Below are 22,840 nucleotides of genomic sequence, written 5' to 3'. Positions count from 1 at the left end.
TATGCATCCATACAGTTATATTAATAAAGTAGTGTATCGTTACCATGGAAACGCCTCCAATAAAACTCATACATGGTGCGACTCCAAAGACAAAACAAACCGACTGATCGCATTTGATCATAAGTTTTTTTTAACTAATTAAAAATTATTTAGTCTAAAACACCGTTTTTGAGGTTTGCCTTCATATGTACCATAAATCAACTTTGGGTGAAATTTTGGAGGTACTTTTTTTCCTTCATTCACGTGGATAAAACAATTCAACCTTAAAGAACTTTTCTAATGATTTTAAATTTCATGTCAAAAAATATAACTTTCAATGATTTCATAGAAATTTGACATTTCTTTATCAAAACTCACATTTAAATTCGTAGTAATTTTACTCATAACCTAAAAATAATTACTCAATTTGACGTAACTTATTTTGCAATCACACAAAGTATAAAATATAATAAAATTTGGATAACAATTCAAAACAGAACAGAATACAACACATTACACCACGATATTACAAACTAGAATTATTTTCTACAAGTGAGTAGTTTTTAAAACAAACAAATCGTATTGGAAAAATGGCAGAAGAACAACCACCAAATCAAATCGCTGGAGCGATTACATATCCACAATCAACAAATAATGAAAATGTTCAACGACCACCACGACAACCTCAAAATTTACAAGGTTTATTACGATTTGCTATGGAATATACAAAACGTGAAGATGCACCTGGAGAATCGATGTTGGGACCTTTAGATGAAGAGGTAAATATTTTATAATTCATAATATTCGACATTACCTATACTAACTCTGGAAATGTTCTTATAGAGAAGAAGATTCCTTGAAGATGCTCTAAAGTCACTTACAGTCGATGTCATCGAAGTATTATTAAAAGCCATAAATGTCCTAAAAGGTGCAGGTGATTTGAGTCTTGACACTGATATATCAGAGTATATAAATGCTTTCGAGTCAATTTTAGAATTTGTTGACAGAATTGATACAGCAATTGGTATGAAATTATGTTTAAAAGCTCAATTTTCTTAAATATATTCATTTTTAATACTTAAATTTTGATATTTGTTTTAGATTTTTATAAAATTGGAGGATACGATATATTTGAACCCTGTTTCAAATGTGTACATAGTCAAATTAGTGCAAATGCATGTAATTTATTGGCTGAATTATGCCAGAACAATCCATTTTGCCAGGACCGTGCATTAGAACGTGGTTATATTAAAACTTTAATCGACTTAGTCGCGGCTGATAAGGATGCTGAAATAGAAACGTCTGAAGTAGCTGTAAAAGCAGTGTATGCTTTATCATGTAAGTAATAGATTAAGTGAAATGGATTATTTTTTTATAATTCGATAAAATGCTTCTTTCTTAACAAGAGGCACACTCTTAGAATAATATAATTCGACAGCGTCCAGACAATTTGTCAGATCTTAACTCAAAACTTTCGAAATTTCTTCTAGTATTTACAATACTAACAAAAAATGAAAATGTGCTAGAACTTTTAATTAACCCATAACTACCACCCTAAAATAGGGGGTAAGAGGTCGAATTTTTTTACGAAGTGTTTACAACCTAATTAACATCTGTGGAAAATTTCAAAGATGTGTTAATTTTTTCCTTTTAGATATGTAGTTTAATAGGGAATCGTCATGTACTTAAAATTTGGTTCAAATATTTTTCTTCCGTAACTTTAATGACTGGATATTTCAACTAAACCATTATTTTAGTAATTAATATCTTTTTAATTACTTAAAATTAATTATAGTACAAATTCAGCGAGGACATTTAAAAATTTCTAAAAAGGAAATTCAAATTTGTATACGAACGTGACATAAAATTACGGGCTTGTCAAATTTGTTGACATACTGTATATGATATTAATTACTGACATTTTATATAACGAGTGTAAATTCTGTGTTGTAAATTCATTTTTTACGGTTTAAATTATACATTGACTTGTCACCAATTGACAGATCACGTACTGATCAACAGAGAGCGCCAAAAAACTGCGTTTAAATATCTCAAAATTATAATGTATTTTAAATATCTTTTTACACTTAAATACAGCATTTTTAAGCAGTATTTATATTTTTTACTGTTATAACGGTGTAAACAATGAAATAAAAATATTTAAAAAAATACATGAATAATCCCTATTGTACTAATATAGAAATATAAAAATTGTAATAATAATTTTAATCGATTATTTTTAGGTATGATAAGAGAGCACGAGAATTCACTCGAAGAATTTACAAAACAAAAAGGCCTCGAAATATTTTTTCAAGCATTACAAAATAATTACTGTAATAATAAATTACGAATTAAAATTTGTTTCTTATTATCGGCGTTAATTAACCAAAATAAAGATTTTCAAAGTGAGTAATTCTATAATAATCTTTTTAATAAATTTTTGAAATCTACACTATAGTATATTGTGCAACAACTACCGTAAATTGTCAATAAGAGTGTAATATGGTATGTGTTGGCACGTGTAGCACAAACTATTTTTTTACGAATGTTGGATTAGTTCTTTCTGTTCTATTTTCCGCGCAATGACAAACAGCTATTTGAATGTGAAAAATTGACTAGATAATTAGCTCTTGTCGTACGGAAAACAGTGTAGAAAAGTGTACTTATCGCTGTATGAGTAAAGAAAATAAATTTTTTTCTATGAACACAGTTTTTAAAACTTTTACATCGTTTAATCTTCAGATCAAGTTGTCAAAATGGGATTTGTACCGTTATTTATATCAATTTTGGGCGAAGAACGTAATGATGTTCAGGAACATGTTTTAGCAACACTCTCATCTTTAGTTCGAAGTCATAGGGGAGCTCGCGAAGAATGTCAAAATCCTGATTATTCTTTAAAAGCATATTTAACGTCTCTTTTACGCATGGCTGTTCGGCTTGGTGATGAAGCACTCGTAAGTAATTTTTAATGTAAATAATTGTAATTTAGAAATAAATATAATTGAACGTATTTTTTATTATTTTTGTAGGAAATAAAAGAATACTGTACGGAATTACTAAGTTTATTTACCGAAGAGACCACAAGTAATTCTGTTGAACGTTAGTATAGTATTTTTATTTTTGTTTGTTTGGCGAAATATTTATATATTTTTTTTTAAATAAATTTTTTGAAATAGTTATTCAAGACTTTAATTTCCTTTCCAAGTTCTGCCTATTTATTCTCTTTCTTTTTCTTCAATTTTTTTCAAATATATCAATAAAAATAAGTAAACTTAACAAATTGCCCTCGGTTTTTTAATTTTCTATGGTAACCTACATCTCAATAGCTACGGAAGCTAAGTTCATTTGACTATTAAGAAAATGATTCCTAAGAAATTCCTAACATCAATCCCCAAAATAGCTATGTGATTTTGGACGATTTCTCAGAAATTGTGCATCCAATCTATATGTACTGAGTTTTATCGAAATTGAAGACGAAAAATCTTTCAAACAATTTGTTGTTTGGGAATTTGTTAAATCTCGCTTTATAGAGTAATTTTGACCCATTTTCTAATAAAATTGAAGACGAAAAATCTTTCAAACAATTTGTTGTTTGGGAATTTGTTAAATCTCGCTTTATAGAGTAATTTTGACCCAAAAAATACAAAAATGGGATTCATTTGATGATAAGATACACAGATTATGAGATAGCGTCCAAAAACCCCTTCGAAGAGTGATTTATCGGATCGATTTCAACGTTACTTTAGAGTTCTAGTTACTATTTTAATATTATGATAGAATATTTTCTACGGTATCATCGAAAATCCTATTTAAAGACCCAGGGATTCTAGAGAACCTAAATAGAGGGATCTATGGTTGAAAACTCAAATAATTTGTATCTGACTTTAATCAAGTCATGTAATTTGTAGAGAGAGATTTTAAAATAGTGGAAATAGTAAGCTCAATCTTAAAAACCTGCTACAACTATTACCTTTACAAAAAATCAACCAAGTGTTATAATTTTTAAAAGTGTTAAGAGTTTCTTTTCAAAATTTTTCAAAAAATAATACTTTTAGACAGAAATAATTAGCTTTTAAAAACGAATGAACAACAATGAAAATCGAATCTCGACATATGCATCTAATCAAGCATATTGATTAAAAATTTTTTTAAATTAAAATATGTATAAATTAATGAACGACAAATGAAAACCAAGTTGTTTCTTACACGTAATAAGAAAACAAAATTTTGCGACTAATTCACGTCGTAATACAAGGGTACACATTTTTTAATATATTTTAAATAATTTAGACAAAGATAGACATAATAATAATAAATATAAAATATTATTTATAAAAAAAAAGCGAAATATTGAGTTATATTTATAAATTTTTATTTTAAATATCGTACATATTACAGTACACCATAAAAACAATGCATTCTAAAATAAATTGATTACAATTGTTATGTCTAATAAACAAATAATATACACTATTTTTTTATATTAATAATTCGTCGGCGTATCAAAGACGTCATCCCCTCTTCAATATAAGAAATTTGTTCTTTTTGCTTCGGTATAGTGTACACTGAGCAAGTGTAAATAGAAAAGGGTAGTGCTATCTCGATGTTATAAAACCGTGAGCCCATAATAAAGCGAAATATCTGTGATTCGAATGAAGCGAACTTTTGAGGCTCGATGAAAATAAGTTTGGTAACAAAGAAAATTGAGGTGTTAATCGCGACTCGAGTTTTAGATTGACATGTTTTTCCACGATTGGTGTTTGTATACCGTATTTAATATTTTGAAAGTTATATTAAATTTTGCACTTTAGCGACCTTTCTTAAAAAAGCACCTAGAATGTCATGTAAAAAGCAAATTAAAGCATTTTTTACGTAGATTACAAACTCGTTGTCGGAGCTGGAGAAAAATTAACAGTTTTTCTATAATTAATCTAAATCACAAATTTGCATTGTCAATAAAAGTTATTTTTCGTACCTAATAATGAATAAATGAATTAAGTTAATAAAAATAGGTTGTTGATTACCTAATTTAATATTAAATATGCTTAAAATGTACAAAAAATGATGATAATCGCGAAAAATGAATATTTCAAAATTTAAGGTTATGATGTCCATTATAAAGCACATGTAAAGCACCTTGAATCTAATGGGGTATAATTAGCACAGGTCTGCCTGTTTTTAGCCCTTAAGCTCACCCTATGATCCACGAATTTTAATTAAAGAAAAACTATTATTTTTTCACAATTTAATTTTTTTCCTGGTATTCTAGGAGCATTTTTAAGAAAGGTCGCCAAAGTGCAAACACAAATTTACCAAAGTTATCCAACTCAACACTAGAAAAAAATGGCAGAAAGTTTGAAACTGTCGAAAAGAATGCAAAATGGAGTGCAATATTATAAAAAACAAATTCATTTTCCCACCCTTTCGATAATTGGAACTTCTTTCATTTTTAGTACGTATTTTGTACTAAAATACGTACTAAACTAAACTTGTAAAACTAAAAACATCAAAATAAAAAAATTATAATTTCACAAATTTGACATTTGAGCCACGATTAAACCTTTATTTTTCTTTATTACCAAACTTACCTTTTCCAACCCTCCATATGACCTAAGACCATTTCTCGGAGTATCGATAAGCACAATTAAAACTAGTTCTAATTATTTTAGCTAAAATAAAAGAATGGATCTTAGTTGAATAAATTAAGTGTCACCCAGGAATAAACTAAAGTTTATTAAAGCTGTAGAGGTTCTGGAATAACTTTCAAGCAAAGAAGGTGTGATAGATAAAACTGCTCACAGAACTTAATGCTAACTCCAATATAATCTAATCAAATCGAAGCCTTACAATTGACAGACGAAAATAATTGTAGAAATTTCTCTTCAATGTGGGCTCACGGTCTATTATTACACTATACATAAGAGTGTATACATTATGGTACACAAAGAACATATAAAATTTATTAAAGAGCAGAGACATTTTTGCAATGGCTGCTAGTGTATAATTATAGAGAGAGATTGATCATATTTTTTATTTTTTTTAAACAAAAACAATTTTTATACCGGTAAATCAGTTATTGTCATTAATTAATATATATAAATAATTATCAATTAAACGGTAAGTAATTAGTATTTTTTAATTAATTTTAATTAATACGTGTTGTTTATGAATTTTGTTATTGTTTTAATATTTTTCTACCCCCAGCGTTGTACTAATATAAACATAAATAATTTTTCATAGTTATGGAAGTGATACTTATTATTATCTATCTTTATTCAACTTATAAGAACAGACATACGTTTAGTCGTTTCATTTAAAAGAATAATATAATTATTTATTTAGTATATTTTGCATTAAAAAAAAAACATTTTTATTGTATTGATTTTTTTTAATTTATTCAATAATTCTAATAGGCTTCGAATTCATCGTAATTTTTTATTAGTTATTAATTTATAACCATTGTTTTACTAGTGAAGACGTTACAATTTTCTTAAAAGTGATTTTTTCGTACCATTTAAGGGTTTATTTTGTATTTTGAAAAGTTTTTAATATAAATTTTATTTAGTCTATACGATAAAATTTTAAAATAAATAATTATAAATATTATTTTTATGTGAAGAATAATTTAATAAATTTAGTTATTTGTTAAAATATTGGCGATGCGCCAAATATGTTTATAAATACAGGGTGAGTTTCGTAATTTTTGGGTTTTTTTACAATTTAATTTATTTATCAGCAAAAGCATGTGGTTTTTATGTTTGAATTGGGAAAAAATAAAAGTTGTCACGAGGCATTTAAGTGTTCAAGTAAGTCTGTTTTCTGGTGATCAATTTGAAAAAGAAAAACATAATTGTTGTTGGAAGACAGTAAATATTCAGCAAATCTAGTAATGTTGTGTCCGGTTCATTGATAAAATTTTATTCAATCATACAGAGACCTTAATTAAGGCAATGCAGGTTCAAAAGGCATATAACCCTCAAGGGAATAGAAAATAATCGAATATGTATCGACTGTAACAAAAAAAGCATTTTTGAGTGTTAATTTGGGTGTTATTAGTTTGAAATTTGGAAAATCATAAATACTTTTTGTAAGTCATGAAAATCTGAAATATTTGTAATTTCTACCGTATAATTCTCAAGAAAAGGTGCCGTAAGCTTTAAACCTTAGAGAAACCGATTCAGTAAATATAAGGCAGGATTCCGCCTAAAAATCTGAGCAAAAAGGCTATGACTGTCGATAAAATTTCAACAGGCCGTTTAAGTTGTGGAATCTCCTGGTACGCTAGAGAACGCTAAACCTGGAAAGCAATTGAAAATATTTACGGACAGAAGAAGGATTTGCCAGAACATCAAGAGACGTGTTGCATTTATATATCTTGTATTAAGCCTCCTACTCTTACAAAAAATTGAAATGAAATATCTTTTTAGAGGTTTGACTGTATACACATTTTTAGCTCATTTAATTTAAATCAGTACCTGGATGACCGAGCTTTGCTCGATATTTTTTTTTTTTTGTTAAAAAGGCACTAATATAAGAACCGTTTAAAATGTTTCCACGCAAGTACCAATTTAAATGTCCCGGTAATGTACTTAATTTCGTTAATTATATGTATATATCACAACAGATATATATATCAACCAAAACTGACAAAGCCGCACGGACTTCACACTTTTCAATACATACGAAGCGAACCACGTACAATGTATATATTCACCAATAGATATCAGGAAGAGTCATATTTTGCAGTTGATGTTTAAGTTTTTCCTGAAAACACGGATAAACCGACGTTTTCTAAAAATGAAACCTAGCTAGATCGATTTTTCGCCCCCGAAAATTCGCCCCATGAAAATCGTTGGAGCCCTTTCCGCAATTGTTGATATATAAAAGAATTGCTCGTTTAAATATATTGAAATCATAAAGGAAGATACACAACTAGAAATAGAGATGTAGAAATCTCAGCAACAAATTATTTCGCGATTAAATAACAAATTTAAAATAAATAATAACATTTTTGTTTGATTACAATGTTGAAGTATAGTACCTGTATAGATGGAATGCAGATAAAATTGATGCCATTTGAATATCAAAATAATTGTTTTAAAATGTAACTGTCTCCGATTCCAGAAATTCTCTTAATTGATTTTGTCTATAGCCAAAAGGATTGCAGATGCCTGTTTCTCTTAGTTTAGTAATGTTCATTAGATGCCAAGGAGATACAGTGCAATAATGCCCCTAATCGCACAAAACAACAATGAAAATTCACCCTGTATGTGTATTAATTTATATTTTATTAAAATAGCCCGCAATAAAAATAAACCGATAAAAATGATAAATTTCGTCGTTTTTATAAACATACCTGTATGTATGGTTTTTATTTTTCTGATATTATTAATAAACTGTGTTATTGAAAACACAAAAAATTTATATCGATCATGTAATATCGAATGCACGCAAACATACAATCGTTAGTATAAATCGTTATACCGAAGGTTTTAACATAAAATTTTGTTTCTAGATTTTATTGAAAAAAGAAGAGTGTTCTAAATGGTCATTGCGTAATAAGGTACAAAAACAAAACAAACAAAAAAAATGTTAAATATGGTGGCACCACAACAATTTTGTGTTCGATGGAATAGTTACCATTCAAATTTACAAAATGCATTTCCAAAATTATTAACGTCAGAACATTTTGTGGATGTTACATTGGCTTGTGATAATGGGCTTATTAAGTGCCATAAAGTTGTGCTGTCCGCATGTTCAAACTATTTTGAAAATATTTTAATCCAAAATCCATGTCAGCATCCGACGATTGTTTTAAAGGATATGAAGTAAGAATTATAGTTATTTTTAAAATTATTTTTTTCTGTTGTAATGTAGGGAAGCTTCTCAAGAATATCATTCCTATAAAGAGTCCATATCGACCCCCAAGGATCTTATCAACATAATTTGAGCGACATATTATGTTGTTACACATAATATAAATTTAAAGCAGCCATAGAAATTCCTTTTTAAATTTTTTATTATATTACACTTGCCCAGACTTGTAGCAAAGTTTTGCATTGGACCATCTACATTTGTATCAATAATTCTTGAACGGATTTATATTGTTTGTTAAATATAGATAATATTTAGCGAGATAATATTTTGGCCTCTAAAAGCAAAACTGCTTCATTTCACCTTTTATGTTATACATATATTAATGTTATAATAGCTTAAAACTGAGAACTATTAAAGTAGGCTGTCTCTAGACTGACATCTAGCGGTCCACCGGGAACTTATAGAAGGGTCGGCCCAATGTGCAAAAAAAGGTAAATGAATTTTATTGACAACGATTTGACTCAACGACCGTCAAATAGTGGTCAGAAAGGCCGTTTTTTCGGTCGGTAAACGATTTGATTCAACGACTAGTTTACCTTTCCTCGAAATTTGCAATGGATTTTTGTATGAATATGTTACTTTATTGGCGAATTTTTATTACATTAGCTTTTATCGATCATTCATGGCAATTTATTAAATTTTTAGGTTCACAAAAGATGTATTACAAACAAAATTATTAGTTTGTGTTTTTTGTTTATTCTTTTTCTCTCAAATCTTATTCAAAGCTGCACAAAGTCCGCAATTTGAGCTCTTTTCCAATAATTTGATGAATATTTCATCATCATTTATGGAATTCAGTTTCACGTCAGTTTCTACCGCTCTGACCATGAAACTGTCCAGTTTCTTTTAACTCAAAGAAGACCATGACTCAAGGAATTCAACAGATTCTTAGTATTTACCTGATATTGTGTTGCAAAAATGTACACAAACTTATATTAAAGGTTATACAATTTCTTTTCCGTAATGATGATAGACTGCAGTCTATAATAATAGAAATTTTTCGTTTACACAACATTGGGTTGCATTGTTGAAGGCATTGCTTTAAGGTAGAGGCGGAGCGAATGCTTGAAATATATAGTGAACAAATGGCAGATAAAAAACTAAGAGTAATAAAATAAATACACAGACAAATCCCATCGGCCTACCGGGAATTTCCCGTAAGGCCAGTCCACCCCTAAGCTTGTCCATAGAAAAGATGTTTTAAGTTTTGCCTTTTTGTTGAAGTATTATTTTAAATTTTCTCCTAAAACTGACAAAAATAAAATAACCTTTTCTAATAACAATCAACTTTAAAACATCTTTTAATTTATAGATGCCGTGAAGTACAATCTCTAGTTGATTTCATGTATAAAGGTGAAGTCAATGTAACGCAAGAAGAATTACCACACTTATTAAAAGCCGCTGAAGGTTTACAAATACGCGGTTTATCTGGATCAGAACAGTGTCTTAGTCAAATGAATATATTATGTCAATCACCAACAAAACCACAATGTCCACCTTTGGCACCCGTAACACCACACTCAGGACAAATACCCACTGCAGCTATACCAAATGTTGAAACAGCCACTGCTAGTTCCATCACACCTACCTCATCTGCATCGAACAATGATCATAAATTAATGAATCATATAAAAATTGAAACAGAAATCCAAAAAGAAAATATTGATGTGAATCGTGAAACAAAAATAAAATCTGATACAACGGTATCAGTTAATGGTGATCATGAAAATAAGAATGAAGATAGCCAGGATGGATTCGGTAAGTAAAAATGATTAAAATTTTATGATTGCAATTCAATCGTATCCTTAGGGGAACAGAATTTTAATGGAAATAAAATCGATCGAAATAGAATCGATTCGAAAAGTTAAAAGTTCCGAAATGGGCATATAAATGTGATTTTTTATGCAACTTCCTACTATTTTATGGATAATACTAACCTTCAAACAACATGTATCAAAATTTGATGATTAATTTATTCACGGTTAATAAACTTATGATTTTCAAGAAAAACTGTCTATTCTTGAAAACATTTTTGCCAGTAATTTTGTTTCTGGATTTTTAGAATCTGATGACAAAGCAAAATCTGAATCAACAATAAAAGAAGAAGAAATGAATTACAATGACGAAGATTTGGAAATGGATTATTTAGACGGAATGGTATGTTTCTAATTTGGATAATTTCTTATTTTTAACGTTAATATCCCGAATTTGTATTTAGGAATATGACGGAAATGAAGCTAATGGACCTGGCACATCAGATAATCAGTCTCAATCATCAGATTACAATCCTGCCGCAAATGTCAGTTGTTTATATACGAAACGGATACGACGCTCAGAAACAGAACTACGACAAGCAGCTGATTGTATAACCAGAGGACAAACGTTTCAAAATGTATCGGACCAATTTAATATTCCAATATCTACAATAAGGTTTGTATACTTTCATTATCTCCAAGTTTTGGAAAAGAGTTTACTTATCTCTTTATTTAATTCCAGATTTTTCATGGCAAGAAAAGGTATATTACCAAGACGTAAACGTGGCAGGGGATCATCGGCAAATGTAATTAGCAGTGGCGGTTTTCATTCAAATGCATTAAGCGGTGGTGATCGGTCAGGTAATTCAAGTCCAGTTGGACCACCTTACCATATTGCAAAGTATAAATTACCCGAATTAAATCCAAAACTTAATTAAGAAAATCATCTCTTTTTTTTTTCTTTTTGGATGGTTTTTAAAATTTTTTTCTTTTTAAATTATTTTAAACGTATTAAAACTTAAACAAGTGACGTCATTTCAGATTGGAATGGACTTTGATCAGATTTTTGTTGGATTGAAGATATAATTTGTCTCTTCATTACGTATGAAGAAAACACTCTCACATACACTTAAATACAATTTTTTTATACCAAATATTTTTTAAAAATATTTCCTAGCAGTATTTTATTTATTTATTTATTATTTATTTTATTTTCGTTTATTTTTTAATTTTTTTTTTAATGTGTAAAATCATCCAAAAGCACAATATTCTAGTGAATAATTTACGATAAATATTTCATGGGACATTCGTTGTATTTTTAATCAATTTTTCTTCGTTGATCGATTCTATTTAGGAGAAAAATATTTAGCTGAAAGGTATTATATGCCTAGGTTATTCCCTCGAAACTTAATACGACAGTAACTTATTCGACATTCATTTATGTATTTACGTGTAATTCGTAGTAGTTATATTTATTTGTTTTTAAATTAAAGACCCTTTAATATTTATTTATTAAATTGGTGCTTAAATAATCAAATTTTAATTTTAATGCCTCATGAAATATTTGTGTTAAATATTTTCACATAACCATTTTATAGAACTGATGAAAATGAATGAATTAATAATTTTGTATATTTGATAATCCCAGACAGAAAACAATTAACAAAAAAAAGCAACAAATTGAAACCTAGTCTTTTATCGATTTAAAAAAAAAAACAAATAGCTGATAACCAAACCGCGGGTTACCTCATAGCATTAAAAATATATATATATATATATACATTATATAGCTTAAAAATTAGTTTTGTATGAATTTTTATCGTGAAAATTGTATAACAGAAAATGAAAAACACATATTTTAATAGAATATTTTAAACCCTAAAAAAAAAAAAAAACATTATTGTATATTATATTAGTGGGAAAAAACTTCATAGAACCGAACAAATTTTTAAATGAAACAAAGTATATCTATATTTTTGTTTTTTAAATAATTTTGAATTCAGTTTGAAACCATTTGATTGTTAAGTATCGAGAAAATAAACTGCTGAAAACATTGTTGTTTGTATGTAAGTCCGAGGATTTTTCTTGTAAAGGATTGTTGTAATAAATTGTTGTTAAAGGATTTAGGTCCACATCGAATTTAAAACGGAGTTCAGCTAATCAAAATTCAAATATAATATGAAAAAATTTTATGTGTTTTAAATTCGATTTCAAAATTATTTACAATTTCACAACTTTAATATTATTTTAAAATAGTCCTAACATTTCAACACAGCAATAAATTAAGACTGAATTACAATTTTCTTTCAATATAATAAATACTAACGCATTTAATTTTATTCACACAAATAAAAATTTTCCCACTGTTTTTCGCCCCATAACTGAACAAAAATATCTTATGATAAATATATTAAACTTTTGTGTTTTTGAAGAAATGTTTTTTATCATGTATAAATGCACAAAAAGACTTTTTGCTTAAACGAAATTCATGTTTTATTCTTTGTTTGAAAAAACGAATGTTGAAATAGTTTCAAAAAATTATTACCTACATACGAAATGATAATTTTTTGCTCTTGAAGAAGTCTGTTGTCTTCATTTTAAACGATAAATTTCTTACAAAATGAATTATTTTATATTCTTGAGCTAAGATTTTATTGCAATGACAAAGTAGCCACGTTGTCCAATCATAAGCAATCATTTAGCTTTAAAAAGTTATTATTTCGTATCTATAATTTTTTTAATTAGAATTGAACCCCATATTTTAAATTATAAATTATTTTCCAAAGCTTTATATTGTACCAAACGAATGCCATAATACTATCCTATTTAGGAATTTTTAAAAACGCTATGTTCTTATTCACATTGTGCCGTATTTTTTGAAATATTAGAGATTACTACAAAAAATATAAATTGTACAATTTATGAAAAATTTAATTGAAATTATTTTGCATAAAAATAAAAAAATCGATTATCCAAAGCGAAAGTAATGTTTTTCGTTCTCTTAAAACTTTTCACATGCAATTTCAATTCGTAGTTTTACGTATTCGATTTAATTAACATACTGGTATATATTGTTAAACTTATCAAACAACAATTTTCACTCATGTTTCGATAAATAAAGATTTGAATCCTAATTTAATCAGATCACCGTTTATATGATAACAAATACTAAATTGAAATGAAATGAATAGATATCGTATAGATTAGTCACTTTAATAAAATAATAATAAAACATAAGAGGGGTATCGCAAATGGGTCTCTATCTCCCAGACCAAGGTGTCCTCTATGCCCTCCTTGAAAACAACTTGTCACCCGAAGGCAAAACGCCTCCGGGTAAGAGATACTATTTTAAGCAGATAAAGCTATAGGATTTTGCCGAGGCCTGTGCAAAGCCCTGGTAATCAAAATGGGCTTGTCGCAGCCATTCCTTGATTCGGTAAATTACATCTTGCTATGAATTCACTTTATTAAATTTATGAAAATAAAATCTTAATGGCGATTGATTACTTTCAATGTACTAATAATGAAAGCTATTTTACGGTAAAATGAAATACATTAAAATAAATCTTTTGGTATGCTAGAAAAAGAACATAAATTCAAAGTTAAGTGGCAAATCTGTAAGCCATTTATCAACTTCGTTTCAATTTAGTATTATTTAACTATGGATCAGATTAAATTTTGATTTATAAAGTTATTTTTAAAATTAGACAGGAGTGAAGATTATTTGGCAGGGTTAAAATATATTTTGAAGGAATCTTTAAACTAAAATTTGAGAGAATTTTCAAATCAAATTTGATTGCATGTCCACTCGTAGTCAATGATATTTTTTCGGATAATAAACTATTTACTATAACATCATCGAGGTTCTTGGAGAACCATTCTTACAGCATTTCCGCAATTGGGTAATCGAAATGTATTACTTTTTTATATTGTATTTAAAATGATGTACACAGTAAGTTAAAAAATTTTTTTTTTTATAAATGTAGAATCTGCAAATCTGTGTTTTTTATTAGAATGATAGACATCGACCGCGTGTGGTAGTACGTTTTTTTTATTAATTTACTTAGTCGAGTTTTTGTAGTTCCATATTGTATAATTAATGTTAGTTTTTAATCAAACAAGCCAAAGAAAATTAAATTTCAATAATTTTAGTGGTAATTTTTTTAGTATTTATTGAGAAACAGTTTTTTTTTATACTTATTGTGTACAGTTTTTTTTTTTTATGAAATTTCGAGGGAAAAATCTATTTTAGTTGGATTTTTATTCACTGGGTGGTAGATATCAATTTAATTCTTGAATTTTTTTAATCGCGAGCTAAGTCAACTGTAAATTTCGACTAGCCTTTTGTAATTTTTGAAGATAATCGTAAAATGAAAAAATAAAAAATCCATAAATGCTAAAACTAATAAATAAATCCTTCAACAACACTAAAACAAATTTTTGTTGTCAAAAATGTTGGTAGTAAAAATTAATAACTATTTTTAAAAAAGACAGTTGCCATTGATAAATACGATTTCGTGGAACTGCAGGAGAAAAATCGACAATTTATTATTCTATTTCATATTTTCCCAACAAACGCGATTGAAACCAGAAGTAGATCTGCAAATTGTTATTACTGTTATTTGCCACAACATATTCCTTGAAAACTTCAAGAAATTTGGAAGGATTTCATTTTATAAAGATTTATTCTATAGATTACAAAGCTGTAAACGGAATCGCTAGGTGGAATTTAAAAATTATTACTCATTTAATATTTTTAGTCTGGTGGAAAGACCCAACAAGTCTGGCGATTCCTCGCTTGGCGTTAAGTTTGAATCGGAACTGTATATCAATAACACTCATTCTTTTAGCCTTCGGTGAATAAAAATCCACGTTTATTACCATAAAATAAAAATAATCGATGGTCCTGTTTTACTTACTGTATTAATATAATCATCAGGCTGATATGCGTCATGCATTCTGTTGGTGACAAATTGAACTAAAACTGCACAGTACACAGATTATAGCGGAATTTGTACATTATATGAAACATTTTTAATATTTACCATTAGATTCCTACTTTGTTGCGCCCATATTTATCAGGCCATCGATTGAAGATTCGAATTTTATTCAAACCATATTATAAATTATAATGTACTAGTCTAGTGATAAAAATTATATTATATAAACATTTTTTTAAAAATATGATGAACTAGTTAAAAGAGCACATTTTACATAAATATTTTTTTACAAATTTAAAACAAAATGAACAAAAATAATAAATGAAAAAAATGAGTGAAGAAATATTATAATTATGACTCTAAAAATATATATATTGAATATTTATTATTAATTGTACTATAAATTCAAGTAATAATTCATTTTAAAAAAATGTTTCTTTTTTTTTGTTTAAATTTTATTGTAAAAAAAATTTGTAAGCTGCTTTTCAGCATGTTTTGTTGGTTTTTTTCATTTTTATTTTAGTGATTACGGTTTTGTATTTTATGGTTTTTGGAAGAAGTTTTATTAAGTATATTTGAATTTATAAAATAATCTGCATTTTTAACAGTTCTCTTAAGCCTGACACAGTTTAAATTACGCTTAGTTTATATTTTCTATGATCTTAACAGTCATTTTTAAGTAGGTTAGGCCGCTTTGTATTTAAGGGCATGGTATATTATACGCTTTCGTATCACTTAGAAACTTGTAGTCTATTTACGCTACTCTCTTCTAGCGTTTGGACTTGGTGCATTTCTAGCTTCGTCTGAAGTATATTGTCTTTTTTAATTCTTATTCAGGCTATGCGTCAAACATTACGGTTGTGTCATGCTTCTTTTTATTTAACGTTATCTCTTTTCACTCCCAATTTTATCAGTTCGTCTGCCTTAATGATACCTTTCACATTGGTATGTTCAAGCACCCAGTAGATAATAATATGATGGTTTTCGATATTACGAACCTGATTGCTGCTCGCCAGTATGCACAGATTGTGTAATTTATTACATGCTTTAAAAATTCTGCTACTCAAATGAGTTTTCATTCCAAAATTTTAGCCTATTTGAGAATATGGCCGTTTTATGGAAGATGGGTTGGCTACAAGTTTTAACTATTTAATTAAAAAGGTTGTAATTTGTATTTGCCATCAGTTTAACTCTTAAGGGACTCTTATAGGTTTAATAATAATAATAAAACATAAGAGGAGTACCGCAAATGGGTCCCCCGAAGAGACATCTCCGGGTAAGAGATGCTATTTAAAGCAGATGCAGCTATAGAATTCTGTCGAGGCCAACACCACACAGAAAGCCCTCCTTCACCGGGATTTCTCTCAGGATTTACCCAAACATAATAAATCAGATGCTCAATGCTCAGCAAGTTTCTGTAGATGCTTACAACATATACAGCCTTCTCAACTGTGCTCTAGTAAGTTTCAGGCGAGCACAGTTGAATGGCTTAGCTGTGGTTATACACAGTATGGCCTGTCGCATGCCCTGCGCAAAGTCCTAGTAATCACGATGGGCTCGTCCCAACCATTCCTTGATTCGGTAAATTACGAAACATCTTACTATGGGAAAGACAGTTTCAGGTGAAAGGGGCGTCTCACGCCAACGAGCCCGTTGCTTCATTCTTTTTAACGCCAGAGTCGCTTGGTATCCAGATTAGTCTGACTGCGTTATTCAGAGCTTATTGGCTTACTTTTGTTCCGCCAAACATAACTTTAAAAGACGGAAATAGCCAACAAATAATTTCTAACTTCATTCTTTAAACCTTCTTTTAAAAGAGGTAAATTAAAAAAAAAGTTTTATGGCTTGAATTCGGTATAAATTCTTAGAAGAAAATCAATTTCAACAACAGATTTTGTACCGCATAGTTTCACTAGGCGCAAATTTACGAGTAGTAGGAAAACAAAATTTTCCTTCTTAACTATTTTTCCAGAGTAATAAGAAGGGTAAAATTTCACCGGAATTGTACTTATTAGTGTTAAATGTTGCAAATTGTATAGTTTAATTATTTTTATAATTCAAATATACTCGATTCTATAATATCCTCAAAATAAAATTTACAAAACTGAAAAAAATAGTCTGATTTTGTGTTCGATTTTTTTTTTTTTTCATTATTATTTAAATATTTTGTTGAAAGTATTAAATGCATCACAAGATATCATTTCTAAGATGATGATTTTTTTTCTAGTGCATAAATATAAAAAGAAAATTTTAATTGTGATTTAATAAAAAGATATTTTTTAGTATTATCTTTAGTGCCATTTTTTTGTATTAGTATTATGTGTGTTTTATTTTATAATTTCCGGAAAAACCTATTTAGTCCATGTTTTTCTATAATGGGTCTCCGCAATGATTTATGTGCAATTTTATTTATTATAATTTTATTTTCGGATGAAAATGATTAAAGAATATTTTGTGTGACTTTTTACTAAAGACATTATTTATAATTTTTTTTTTAATATTATATTCTTTATTCATTTTTTTATTTAATAAAAATTATATAATAAAACACACTTTAATAAAATCCAGTGTTATTATACTTTTCTTTTGTGTTTTTAAATTACTGCGTATTTTTCTCAGTATTTATAATTAAGTATTCTTGTACACAATTTAGAAAATGTATTTTCGACATGAGAAAAAATATCCTTATATACATTTTTTATAAAATTACTTTTTTTGTTTTTCTTTAATGCTCCTATTTTTTTATTTTCCTTACTAGAAAGTCATTTATCAGTGGTGGTGCTCTATTATGGCGAATGACTCACGATCTAGTGACCCAGTGCAGGTAAACATGTACAAGCAGACCTACATTAATAGCTGAAGAGTGCACACACGCTGCGGTAAAATTTTGACCACATTCCTACTAACAGGTTAAAAATCACAACTCTAAGCTTATTTTAGAACACGTCATCGTTTTCGCTGGATTCAAATTAGTCTAAAATATATTTATTTTAAAAAAATCGAATGCTAGAAATTCCCGAAAAAATTTCTTGTGCTCGATTTTGAAGAAAATCATTGAATTTTTAAGGGCAATCTGTGAAATACAAAGAGCCAAGAATAGGCAGATTTCTATGTTAAAATTAATTTTTGCTTGCGTTAATTTTTAAATGAAATTAAAATATTTTTTCAAAACGAATAAATCATGAATAAATTATTACAAAAACAATATTACTAATATTTCATAATTTCTTGAAAAAATGTATATCTTTTAACCGCCCGTCCCATTAGGTTTGATTATTTTAATACAGGTTTCGAATCTAGCGATCTCGAAAGCTTATGGGTTATAATTTTCATTGCATTCTGTATGTATTTTGGAATAGGATATAGAAAATAATAATTACAAAAAGACAAAAACTAGATTGCCGTACCAAATTTATATTTTACAGAGTGGTTCCAGTTTATCAATATTACAAACTATTTATGGAATTGAGATGATGACCAAATTGTTTTTCACTTCAAGTGAATTTTTTTTACCACTGCACGGACGGGAAAGTGAAGTTGGTTTTTTGAAAATCCTTAGAAGTACTCAAAATATGAACGTGTAAACTCCTAATTAACCAAAGAAGAAGATCCTTTAAAAGTGACGTCATTGGTCAGTATATCGCCATAGAGATTACATGTACAACTCTGTTTTGCAAGAAAGAGGCGGGCAACAATCGTTGAATGTTTATAACTTCGTTTTTTATTCTTCGATATCAGTCATCTACCCAATTCAATTGAAAATTTTTAAATCTGGAACCAGAAAAAAAAAGAAATAACAAATTTCGCGCCTATACTAAAAGATTTTGAAAAATGATTAAATTTAGTTTCATCTATCTGGCAAAATTTAAATAATTTCTTGGGCTATTTAAAAAATTACTTTCAGATGTTTACAATATTTTCCAAATTTTACATAGTTATAATTCCATAAAGAGGCTACAAATCGCAATAAATTTTTTTTCTTGCTAACATAAGCAATAAATTTGACTTAAATATTAGGAAAATTGGAGTGTTGATTTTTCGTGGAATTGCCCGGTTATTCAAATTTTTGATCAATAAGTCTCATGAGTTCAAATTTCGGAGCTATTAGGACACCTTTTCTGGAAACCCTCTGGCCACTCCTTCACCGGACACACTCTATATGATCTATATTTTGTTTTTCGAATCGATCATATGTTTCAATATTTTATTAATTACAGAATTTGGCATCAAATTTTACGATTACAGTATAAAAATAGAAATGAAATCAGTTACAATAATAATAATGCCTAATTGTAATTTCTCAATGTTCAATTTTTATATTAAAAGTTCTTTCAAAAATCAAAAATGTAAATCACAAAAGATTATTGCGAAGAAGTTGCATTGTAATATTTCTAAACAATCTTATATCACTCAAAATAATTTCATAACATTTCACAAAATTTTGTATGAAAGTATTTATTTTACGTAGTTAATTTTCAGTGAAAAATATGTGTCAAGATTATTGCATTTTTACAAAAAATATTATGTGGTACAATTCTACATAAGCCCAAAACTTCCAGAAACTAGACCGTAAGTGAAACAGTTTAAACGTATACCGGTTTTGAATAGAATAAGGGAAATTAGCGAAATTTCTGAGAATGTTTTCTAAATGAATTGTTTCACAGAAATGAATTTTAGATCCACAGAGTATATTGGCATAAGCGCTGCGAATAGTTAAGTAAAAATAAAAAAAAAAAAAAATGAAAAAATTTTTAATATATTATCCAAACAATTAACTCGCAATTTTCTCCTCAGTTTAGTCAACACTGAAATACATTTCAGCCCCTGCTAAACTACACTAACCCCACTACCCATCTTAAGGCCTAACATTTTGTTGATTTTCTATCCTCTAAAATTCATACCTCCGTCGATTGAGGTATCTCAATAACTTCTTTTTTTCGTAAATAAAAGAATGTTAATTTTGAAGCGAAAGGATAGCGGTTAGAAAGAGAGTAACAAACAACTGTTTTTTGCGACGATTGACCAAATAAATTGACCTACGCAATCGAAAATAAAAATAAATACTTCCCATTGATTTATTGCTTTTCGAATTTCTTAATTGAACGTTGATCCCAACGTGTTTAACGTGTTTGTACGACATGTGAATAAAAATACCTTTGGAACGATAAACAAAAAAAAAGTATCGTTTTATTTTGATAACAACATAAATATAGGTATATTTTGAAAATTAAAAAAATACTATATAGTTTTATCCAAACAAAGAAGATAAATTTTTTTTCCAAGTAAGTTGTTTCGTATTTGGATCATGTCCAAATTGGCATTAAGCCAATAGAGGTGAAGGTATTATAGGTGTGTTTGTATACATAAGGTATATAATACAGACATACAATTAGGTTGAATTTTCTTGTAATTAAAAATATTTAAAATAATTAAAAATTTTATAAAATAAAACAACTATTTAATTTTTTTTATAAAAATATAAAAAAATTATTGGCCCATGGGGGGATCGAACCCACGACCTTCGCGTTATTAGCACGACGCTCTAACCAACTGAGCTAATGGGCCAGGTTGATGTGATATGAATTTATTAACTACTGTACAAACAAAATCATTTTAAAATTCCCTTGCTAACATTTTGCTTTCTAATTTTTCTTTTTGTATTATATGTTTGAAATGTTATTCTAAAACACTTTCATTCTTTTTGTAATTGATATAATTTATTAAGCCACAGTTAAACCACATTCCGAAATTACACTTTAATTTTTTCTTTTTATCAAATAACATTTAGTCAGTTTTCGCTCTTGAGATAACAATTATATCAAAAAATAATGAAATTTCTAAAAAAAAAAAAAAAAATTAAAATTTGGGGAAAAACTAGTTTCACTTATGCTCTGCTTAATTAAATGAATAAATCCTTGTAGCAAGAGAGTGATCCATTTTGTTGATAAAAGTTAGGAGAACTCCTAGAATTCTGCTGAATATTCATATATAGCATATGCCAAAGTATTTTCCGGAAACAGATAGGTACTAGGCATCCATGGAAGGAAGAGTATTGATTGCATCATCAAATCAGATCTAGCAAATCCTAAGCGAGCGAGTCAAATATTTAAATACAAAATATAAGTTTTGATCAAGAAATGATCTATCAGATTGATTAAGTAGTATTGATTTTCAGTTTCCTAACAATTTCTAAAACAAAGAATACTGATGGTTCGTGATGAGTATATCAAGTTTTCAAGAGCCAAAGCTCAAATATAGTCTCGTCGGATGAGTCGCTTATACACAAATTACTGTTCCAGCAACTCTTCTCCACAGGCTAATATTAACCCAGGTATAAGCTTTCAAAAAAAAAAAAACAAAAACAAAAAAAAAACTGTGTTCTGATGTCTTTAGCCCCGCAAAAACGTTTGGTATGCAAAAAGGGAACTATCAGAGTGCAGAGTAATCCCACCCAATCTCGATAAGTTTCATCACACTTGCAGAGCATATCTTTTACGTAGACACACGTAGTTTCTACGTCGATAAAAAAAACATTTCGTTATTGATAAATAACTTTCAATAAATTATTTAGATAGCACATTCTAATTGAAAACATACTCTTGGCGATTAGTTTTATTTACTGTTTAGTGTTTATGAAACGAAAAGTTTACCAACAAAATGATTTGAATAAAATAATAACTTTTAACTCTAAAATTGTGTTAAAACGCAAAAAATTTGTTTAAAAATAGTTTTCTAGTAATAAATATAATATAATATAATATAATTTCTTTGTTGATGTGTTTGGCCCACTTAAAAAATAATTCAGGAAGAAATTTACGGAAATTAGACGCATTAACTTCGAGGTCATTAAAAAAAGTATATCTCTATCGATCATATGATCTGAAAATAATATTTATATAATATATATATATCTTACGCAGTAAATAAAGTACGTGACTATCAAATTTTCTTACATATCGATATAATTAACAGTAATGACAGTTTAATTAATCTATCTATTAAAATAATTTAGAATACAAATGTATTTGTTTGGAACTTCATACTTTACCTAACGAATGAGTAGTCAAGCCAAAAACCTACATCAAATTATATAATTTTTTGATTCTTTAGAATTTGTCGAAAATCTTGTACATTTGTCAGTTATTTTTTCGGTAGAATAAAAAAACGTATATTCATTGATTTTCAGCTTATGAAACCTTCTACAAGACCCGCCTGATTCAAGGACTATAAACACCTTATCGGGAATCGAAACATGGACGTTTAGTTATTATCAATTTAAAAATAAACTAC

At 28.1% G+C, this 22,840-nt stretch overlaps 2 protein-coding genes and 1 non-coding gene across 4 annotated transcripts; 2 read left to right on the top strand and 1 right to left on the bottom strand.

Annotated features, from left to right (window-relative positions):
- Nucleotides 1–377: 377 nt before the first annotated feature.
- Nucleotides 378–3,115, top strand: LOC123300917 (hsp70-binding protein 1-like). Its single transcript, XM_044883597.1, has 6 exons — nt 378–758; nt 823–1,003; nt 1,081–1,317; nt 2,223–2,384; nt 2,722–2,933; nt 3,009–3,115. Exons 1-6 carry the CDS (start codon nt 570–572, stop codon nt 3,081–3,083), a joined length of 1,056 nt encoding a protein of 351 aa, XP_044739532.1. The 5' UTR covers nt 378–569; the 3' UTR covers nt 3,084–3,115.
- A 5,393-nt stretch (nt 3,116–8,508) lies between these two features.
- LOC123300916 (protein tramtrack, beta isoform) lies at nt 8,509–18,442 on the top strand. 2 transcript variants are annotated; one of them, XM_044883595.1, is made up of 6 exons: nt 8,509–8,807; nt 10,169–10,614; nt 10,919–11,013; nt 11,075–11,286; nt 11,353–11,471; nt 18,309–18,442. In XM_044883595.1, exons 1-6 carry the CDS (start codon nt 8,569–8,571, stop codon nt 18,347–18,349), a joined length of 1,152 nt encoding a protein of 383 aa, XP_044739530.1. In that variant the 5' UTR covers nt 8,509–8,568; the 3' UTR covers nt 18,350–18,442. The 2 variants fall into 2 exon arrangements, with proteins under 2 accessions (XP_044739530.1, XP_044739531.1); XM_044883596.1 differs by lacking the exon at nt 18,309–18,442 and adding an exon at nt 11,652–11,787.
- Nucleotides 18,443–21,041: 2,599 nt separating this feature from the next.
- On the bottom strand, nt 21,042–21,115 carry Trnai-aau. Its single transcript has one exon. It is a non-coding gene; the product is annotated as a tRNA-Ile (tRNA).
- Nucleotides 21,116–22,840: the final 1,725 nt, after the last annotated feature.

Source organism: Chrysoperla carnea, chromosome 5 (assembly GCF_905475395.1).
Source record: "Chrysoperla carnea chromosome 5, inChrCarn1.1, whole genome shotgun sequence".
Lineage (NCBI taxonomy): Eukaryota > Metazoa > Arthropoda > Insecta > Neuroptera > Chrysopidae > Chrysoperla > Chrysoperla carnea.
This window is presented reverse-complemented; position numbering and strand designations above follow the sequence as displayed.

Excerpts from the sequence above, each read along its gene's own strand:
- LOC123300916 (XM_044883595.1), top strand. The coding sequence starts at position 8,569 with ATGTTAAATATGGTGGCACCACAACAATTTTGTGTTCGATGGAATAGT. Across the intron at positions 8,808-10,168 it reads ATTGTTTTAAAGGATATGAA|ATGCCGTGAAGTACAATCTC; the intron begins GTAAGAATTATA and ends TTTAATTTATAG. Across the intron at positions 11,472-18,308 it reads AAGCGGTGGTGATCGGTCAG|AAAGTCATTTATCAGTGGTG; the intron begins GTAATTCAAGTC and ends TTTCCTTACTAG.
- LOC123300917 (XM_044883597.1), top strand. The coding sequence starts at position 570 with ATGGCAGAAGAACAACCACCAAATCAAATCGCTGGAGCGATTACATAT. Across the intron at positions 759-822 it reads TGGGACCTTTAGATGAAGAG|AGAAGAAGATTCCTTGAAGA; the intron begins GTAAATATTTTA and ends ATGTTCTTATAG. Across the intron at positions 2,385-2,721 it reads CCAAAATAAAGATTTTCAAA|ATCAAGTTGTCAAAATGGGA; the intron begins GTGAGTAATTCT and ends TTTAATCTTCAG.